The sequence below is a fragment of the Brassica rapa genome, chromosome A07, assembly GCF_000309985.2.
Source record: "Brassica rapa cultivar Chiifu-401-42 chromosome A07, CAAS_Brap_v3.01, whole genome shotgun sequence".
Lineage (NCBI taxonomy): Eukaryota > Viridiplantae > Streptophyta > Magnoliopsida > Brassicales > Brassicaceae > Brassica > Brassica rapa.
In genome coordinates this window covers 1,282,337-1,290,883 of record NC_024801.2, presented here as the reverse complement: position 1 = coordinate 1,290,883, position 8,547 = coordinate 1,282,337, and the positions used below count along the sequence as shown (strand labels likewise).

General features: G+C 32.4%; 1 protein-coding gene and 1 long non-coding RNA gene across 2 annotated transcripts; one reads left to right on the top strand and one right to left on the bottom strand.

The window, feature by feature from the left end:
- Positions 1-2,097: 2,097 nt before the first annotated feature.
- LOC103828350 lies at positions 2,098-5,086 on the top strand. The gene is made up of 2 exons (XM_033275188.1): positions 2,098-2,423; positions 3,138-5,086. Exon 2 carries the CDS (start codon positions 4,452-4,454, stop codon positions 4,848-4,850), a length of 399 nt encoding a protein of 132 aa, XP_033131079.1. The 5' UTR covers positions 2,098-2,423; positions 3,138-4,451; the 3' UTR covers positions 4,851-5,086.
- LOC117126635 lies at positions 4,847-8,539 on the bottom strand. The gene is made up of 2 exons (XR_004449297.1): positions 7,174-8,539; positions 4,847-7,053 (listed from the first exon to the last, which is right to left on the bottom strand). It is a non-coding gene; the product is annotated as an uncharacterized LOC117126635 (long non-coding RNA).
- Between the last annotated feature and the right edge of the window lie 8 nt (positions 8,540-8,547).

Sequence of the window (8,547 nt, the reverse complement as noted above, 5' to 3'; positions counted from 1 at the left end):
CATTCCTCTGTTCGTTCAATATTTGTGACTCAGCCCAAAGTGTAGATTCTGTTTCTGCCAAATTAAGCGTGTCCTTAGGATCAATGTCCAGATTACTAAAAACTTTATTATTCCTTGCTTTCCAAATATACCATAGTATCCATACATGATGGGATCATGTAGCTAGGCGGAGCCCGTATTCCTTTAATTCCCTGGGATGGCATGATCAGTCACCCGGGCAAACCAACCCCAGTTGGCTCAAAAGTTGCTTCGCTAGGAGTGTGATCTGAAAGAGCTTGTTAGAAAAATAGCTGAATTTGATGGTATCTTTGAGAGAGCCCAAACCTGAGTGCTGAAGGACATTCAAAAAACACATAGTTTACCGATTCCTCATCGGCTCACACCATGCACAACATATATCCCCATGTATCCCCCGCGTTTGCAGATTCTTCTTGACTGCTATACACCAATTGCCATAGAAAAATGTTTTATCTTTGGTGGGCACCGTATTTTCCAACATAACGCCTTCGATACATTCACCATGGGTCCAAACATTAATGGTGGTTTGTCCCTGTCTGGGTAAACCCGTTCTACCTGATATCCTGATTTAACCGTATATATTCTATTGTTTGTGAAATGCCATCCATCCCTATCTACTATCTGAGTCCTTCTCACTCATATGTTTTATATAATTTTCATATGTGGGTCCACCAAAGCCTGAAGTGCCTGCGAATTCCAAGTTCGCGAAATAGAATCAATGAGAGAATCCACTGTGAGGTCTATGTAATAGTTTTGTTGGTTTTTATTAGCTGGTCTCGGGCCAGTGGTTGGGAGCCATGGATCGTTACATACAGATATAGATGATCCTGATCCCACCCGTTTGATTAGTCCTTTGCTTACCAAAGATCTAGCAGAGATGATACTCCTCCAGCCATATGACAGAGAATACAAACAAATCAGTTCAAGGGGTGAGGCATTCCTGTAATACCGACTTTTGAACACTCTAGCAAATAATGTGATTGGCTTCTCTATCAGACGCCATAATTGTTTACCAAACATCGCTGTATTGAAATCAGTGATGTCTTTGAACCCCAAACCTCATTTATCCTTATTTACACATACTTTGTCCCATGATTTTTAGTGCATGTCTCTTGTGCTTCCCCCTGGACTCCACTAAACGATAGCAAGACATCACATGATTTGGTAATGCCGTAACCATTGATTTAATAATCTCTTTCTTTCCTCTTTTTGTGAAAAATTTAAAAGTCCAACCGTTGACCCTATTATTTAGCTGGTCATGCACAAAGCTAAAAACTTGTATCTCGGAGCCCCTAATAATTTCTGGTCCTGCACAAAGTCATAATTGTATGAAATAGATTTTTTTGAGAATATTCTTTAAAAAAAAAGAAATAGAAGAATACATTAGAGAGAAATCTATTTTAGAGTTGCTCATGAATTCAGTGAACACATAAGTGACACTTATCCTAATATTGTATTGCTAGTGATGCGTTGTTTTCTTATTTCATTTTCGTCGTGCTTCGGAGAGACTACACCAAAATAGTGTTTGAAAAAATATATTAGAGCAGCTTTCTCGACATGGAACCAGAGTTTTGTAAACAAAAATCTATATAATAATTATACAATTTCCTCACTCCAGAGGGTGTCCATAGCAGCTACTCCTTTATGTTTGCGGGTCCCACGTTCATGTCCTGTTTGGTTTGGTTATTAAAAACATAAGTTTATGAGTGATAGTTTTACGGATCGTTATGGTAGGCAGAAAGTTTCTGCTTAATCTTCTTAACGAACCCCTTCTTCTCATTTACATAACGTTTCTCCGATATTTTCGATTTCGTGAGATATGGTTGAGATGAGACGTAGCTCTTCCGCTTCTAAGCATTTCTGTTCTTCTTCTTAATCCCCTGAACCGTCTTCATCATCTCCACGCCCTACCAAGCGATCTAAGATTAACACCGATGCCGCTATTGATATGTACATTTGTTCTTGTCCGAATCCGAGTATCTTTTTTATCGAGTCTGATTTTTGATTTTTCATAACTTAGGTGGCGGCGGCGGAACTGGTGGGGTCTTCGTCGGCGAGTGAGGTTCCGGTTGAGAATCAAGGACCGGTTTCGGATCCTGGATCGAATTCTGGAGAGCTGGAGCTTGGATCCTCTGATCCACAAGCTATGGATGCGGAGAAGCCTGTTTAACTGATGTGCCTGTGATGGAGATCTCTCTTGAAGCTGACACAAAACCTGAAGTCAATGTCTTGACGACACCTAGAATAGCAGGTTTGGTGGTCTGTCTCACGATTTTGTCTGATTAATTATAATTTCTAATGTTTGTGTGGATTTAAGTGAAGTGGTGACGGATGGTGAGAAGTCGAAGGCGGGGAAGAAGCGAGCTAAGGCTCCATGGACAAAGCTACTTTCTCAGTATTCTCAGGTGGGTCAAGTTTCATCAGTGATTGTTTTTTTTTATTGGTTTGATCTAATAGTCTACGAATTGCGCCTTTAGGGTTTAGCAATGTGCAGTTCATGTAATATTTTTAATAAAGGTTTGGTCTTTCAGCTCATGAGGAACGAGTTTAGTTGTCTGCATGTCTAGTTCTTTTATATTTTTTTCCGACATAACTATAAACTATGTTATTATGTATGTGTCTTTGTGACTTTTTGTGGTCTGCAAGTTGCGCATTAAGGGTTTAACAGTGTGCAGTTCGTGTAATATTTGTTTGTTGTTGAAGGTTTGGTATTTCAGTTCTTGCCCAACGAGTTTAGTTGGCTTCATGCTTAGTTCTTTTATATTTTTTCGACAGAACTATGTTGTTATTTCTGATACTTTTCTACTTCTTGACTACGATGCTTCTGTTTCTTATTGTCCCAATCAAAGGTGGGCCCACATTGTGAAATTGGGGGGGGGGGGTCAGATAACACATGTTTAATATATATTATGGTGTTTTTGTTATAAATATGTTAAGATTCTGCAGCAATTTTGGTTTGGGTACACAGCTTATGATATCTTTTTAACTGGGTTCGACTCTTCTTTAGTGATTTTTTTCATCTTTTTTTCTCCTTATATTGGACTTTAGTCCAATTTATGACCCACCTTAAATGTGAATCTTCGCCGCCACTAGTCTCAATGCTTTTTAAGTAATTTCAGAACCCACATCGTATCATTAGGGGCCATGTATTCAATGTTAGAGGTCGAGGATGTGATTTATCTATCAAAATCAATCTGTGCCCAGCACCCTGTGTGAAATCAAGCAGTCTGATGTAAGGACATCTTATTTGCCCCTTTTTTTTTATCTCAGTTTCTTTAAGGTACAAAAGCCTTTTTCTTACGTAATTATTGTGCATCATGGAGGTCCATCGGTTGCAACTCTGGAGATATAGGTATGTCTCACCACCTTCTCTTCTCTGTTAAATAGAACTTTTTTTTTGTGCAACTCTGTTAAATAAAACTATATATGATAAGATTGTCCGAAACATTTAGCCACCCAAACTTTACATATTGCAGGTTTAGAAAAAGATGATGAGATTCATGTAGAAATCCTTACCTCCGTCACTACCAACCACCAAGGTCAGCAATTCAAAAAAATAAAACTGGCACCTTCCTCAATTGAAAAATTCCTAGCCAGACAAATCAAATTTTGAAACAGGAAGGACGTGTTGATCACAAATTCTCAGACGGACAGCTCAAAGCTCGAAGAGAAGAAAGCTTTTATATTTACTTCATTAACGAACACAAAACATGGTCCAATTTATTAGTGCATTTTCAATCTATGTAATTTTATAACATCAGTTTTTTTCTTTAAAATATAAATTTAGTAAAAAAAACTAAAAATATAGTTCACCATATACAAAAGGTTAAAAATATAAAAAGAAAATTCATAAATGCAAACAAAAATTAAGATTTTAGTTTTTCACACCACATAAAAACCAACAAAAATAGAAAATAATAAACTGAATTTTATAAAATAAAAATGTGGCTTATCAAATTAAAAACTGAAGGAAATGATAAATAATCAGATCAAATTAAAAACTTAGTCTACGACCACGCGCAAGCGAGAGGGTTCTGCCCCTAGTTAGATCAATATTACATTTATCTAATTATATTTTAATTTATGTTTACCAATTGAATATATCTGGGGTTCTGGATATTATGATGAAAAGTTCTTAAATTTGAACTCTTCGACACTCTCTCTCATGTCTTTCACTATCTTTTTTAAATACTAGAAACTCATTGAGAAAAGCAATGGATGGGCTCTGAATTGCATAAATTACTCCCACCAATCTGCTCCGTAGAAAATTAAATTAGACACTTTCCCAAAAAAATTTGTAGCCTGCCTAAATTTTCTCATTGCCGCTTCCATCAAATAGTCTAAAAAACGATTGGTCAGAGTCTAATCCATAACTGTATAAATCGAAACATTATCCTCATCAATCTCACAACAATAACAATTCAAATTCACACATGATTAACAGCAACAAAATGTCTACAAAATTTATCCTTCTACCTTTTCTTCTCCTAATCATGTTTGTCACTTCATCTCAAGCAAGTCGTCAACTATGGGATAGTGAATTCCACGATTTTTTCTCCAAATCCGGGTTCCATGGGATTAATAAGGTTCACGGGATTCAAGGGTTTCATCATGGGACTCATGGGATTCCTAAGTTTCCCGGAACTGGAAATTTTATGAGTGGCGTACATACATGCAGCATGCAAGGACCTTGTAAAGGTAAGAAGTTGAAGTGTCCTGAGACGTGCTACAAATCAACCAACGTTAACAAGGAAGGTTATAAAAGCACTAGCAAGAGCGGAGGATGTTCATTTGACTGTACGACCAAGTGTAGCGCCACTTGTTCATCATAACTGAAACATATACATGTTCTAGCTTATGTTATGTTATCTTATAGTCTATATATATATAAATCTGTGTTCATTTGACTGTACGACCAAGTGTATATGACTCTGTTTAAAACAGCATTTGTATTGGAGACTTTGTTTCTCTTTTGTACGTATTACTTTTGATTAGTATCTTTCTATCATTCTCTATGTACATAATATGGTTATGAGTTATGAATAAAACAAAATTTTGTGTTTCTCAAGTTGTGTGTAGAGATCCTCCAAGTCTTACTATGACCAAATTCAACAGGAAATAAGTGAACAAGGTGATTTGGCACTTTAATTCATAGGAGTTCACTTCCAAAGTTTATATATTGAAAGATGAACAAAACATCAGCATCAGCATCATGGCTCTAATACTTTAAATTAAAACATATTTTAATTTGTGTCGTCTATCAATATCATTTATCTGATTTTAAGCAGAGTATAACGTCAAATAAAAAGCAAAAAGTCTCAGAAACGTTAAGAATCAAAATAACTAAAATGAAGAAGACACCTTCATATTTTTTGGTTCCGTGCATGATGCATATACTTATATTTATATTTTTTTTACCAGTTATACATGTTCATTTTGGAGATGGAAAAAAAATACATCTAAAAAATATAAACCAATTTTATTATTTATTTCACATTTCATATTATTGTTTATCTCGATAAGTTTTATTTATTTATTTTATTTACGAGAAATTGTTGAATTTGAATCCAACGTGTTTGAGATGAAAATACGAATTCAATGGTGGGTTACTTGAAAAACGTTTATCAGAGAAATCTAGATTGGTTACAAGAAAAATAATTAAAAAATTGACCTAAGGCGATTAACTCTTCAAGAAAAAAGTTTTAAGACAATGAGTTTATATACCCTAATTCTCTGTCAACTTCTTGTATTTGTGAATGTTCTCCTTAAACAACTTCCTCTTTTTTGTTAATAAGATGAAGTCGACAAAGTATTTTTCTTTTTCCTTTGCTGGCTTAGTTTTCTCCAACCCCTTTTTCTTATGGATAGGTCAACTTTGCTTACTTAACAGACTTTGACGAGAGACATAATCCATCTATAATAAAAACAAGGTGGTAACCTGCGCCCTGCGCAGTGTGATGGACTAAAAAAGATTATAACTTTAAAACTATATAGACTAATTTATTGATGTATTTTAATTATATTTTATGGAAATACATCTAAAAGAGTAACTAAAGATTTATATAAATTTATTATGGATTTAAGATAAAACAAAAAAGCAAGAGCATTATTGTTTTCATAATATAAATTATGAAAATAAAATAAAACGAAACATATGCAACAGAATAATAAAATATGAAAGAAACAAATAAAAAATTGATAAAACCACAACTACTGTTAGAAGTGTCTTCAGAACTTTTGGTTTGCAATTCTATAGAAAGCCATAATAAAGTATCAACTTACCAAGCTAAACACATATATTTACCGAATTCAGTAAACGAAATGATATACCTTTTTCTGAAAAAAAAAACGATTTATGGAACATCATTAGGTTCAAAAATAATTTTTGAAACCCATCAATGTTAATCACATTCTTCAATCGACCTTATCATGATAAAAAAACAATGTAAGCAAAATCAGAGACGAAATTCATGATTTTTTTTGTATGTAGAAAAATAGTAGGTTTTGATGTGGATGAATTTTAGTCTAATGTTATATACAGGGATCACTTATAGGGTTTTTGCATGAAAAAATAGAGAGAAAAGAGTATTATATAGCCTAAATCAAATCGAATTAATCCCTAACTTTTAGCTGCCAATTTTAAAATTATGGAAAGTAATATAATTAAGAAATCAACATATAGGAAACAAAATTAAATTTGTAAATTAATTTGATCGGATATAACCAGATTGACGTGTTGTGATGGGTTGAATTCTTAATTTCAGAATCTTGGTTCTTAATCTAAGAAATTGAATAGAATTTGTATAGAACTTTAAATTAATAAATAATTGTAGCACAAATTGTTCTAATTTCCATATGAATACTGGTCTGAGTCAAAACTTTCCTATAATAATTTTCGGAATACAAATTTGTGAATATATAACGGAAAGTAATGCCATTTATAGTGATTCAATGATTTGAAATATTGGGCAAATATTATTAAATTGCATTGAAAAATTGCCATATATATAGTCACTAAATTTGTTTGGGCACCACCTAGTCGTGGGGATGAAGATACATAAAGTTTTTCAATTTTAATTTTAATAGTTTATATCTTAAAATTATATAAAACTCGAGTATTGTATATTATATATAATATTTAAACTATACGCATACATAGTACATACAAGATTAAAAAAGATTATATTATGCATTATATTAATTATAATATCTAAACCATACGCTTACATAGTACGTATACCATTAAAAAAAAAGGTTAGATTATGCATTATATTTATGTAGTAAACTATAGTTTATTAGAAATATAGCAACTTTCTACAACGTTGATCAATATATGGTCCTATTTTTTTCAAACTACAAAATGTGTTCTCACTCCATATAAAAACTCATATTACTCCATATAAAACTCATACACCAATATTATATTTATAGAATGTAAATCATCCAATAAGAAATATAAGAAATAAAAACTTGTTTACAATGCGATATTGATTACAATACAGTTGACTACTATTGTTAGGTTGTAAAAACAAAATACAGCCAAGAAAGAATGAGAAGATATAAGCATGAAAACAATAAATACATTTTTAAAACTCGCATGAAAATAAGAGATATATGTATAATCCATCAAACCCAATTATATTATGCATAAATATGAAACTTAAATGTACAATGACACTATATGTAATTAGTCTAGGCAAGCAAGGGTTATTCAATAAATGTTATGAAAAGAGCTCTCATGATGACACATAAGTAATGACAATCTTGATAATAACACATGATGCAAAGGCTTATTATTTAGAATGCTCCTCAAATAATAGTAAGGGGATGAGAGAATCCTCATGATGCATATAAGTTATGTTTTAGTTTATGCTATAAATAATATTTATTTTTGATTATCAATTCTTTCTATGTTTCCTTATGATTTTTAATTTGTTTGATTTTTGTAGTTTTTTCCGTATGTCATTTCCTATGGTTGATGTTTTTGAATCAAATTTGAGTTCGTTTTTTTTAGCAACATAAACAGAATCAAATTTGAGTTCTATTTTTTGGTTTTCACTGATTTTCAAATGAGAATTAAATAGTTTTGAATTAAATGATTAATACTTTGACATGTATTAATTTTATATTTATTCAAAAATGATGATTTGTCAGTGTGAACTCTTCCTCATTCACTGCCATTTTTGAATTATTTGGGTTGTTATAATTTTTTGCTACTAGAATATATCATCTGAAGTTGAAAACATCCCTTTCTCACCAGCTCTTAACAAGAATCATCTGAATTCATTATTTAATTTTTATACTGAAATCTACTGCATTTTTAATTTACCTCATCATCAGTTAGTGATTTATTAAGTATGTACATTATTAATATACATTTAAAATATTTGATATATGTATTAAATTTTGCGTAACATAGGAGTACTATGCTAATGATATGGACAACAATAGTTACAAAAACATATTATTAGTAGCATTAGCATAATCCACTATCAACAATAACCACATTGACTAAATCGAAAGACTCTC

Excerpts from the sequence above, each read along its gene's own strand:
- LOC103828350 (XM_033275188.1), top strand. The coding sequence starts at position 4,452 with ATGATTAACAGCAACAAAATGTCTACAAAATTTATCCTTCTACCTTTT.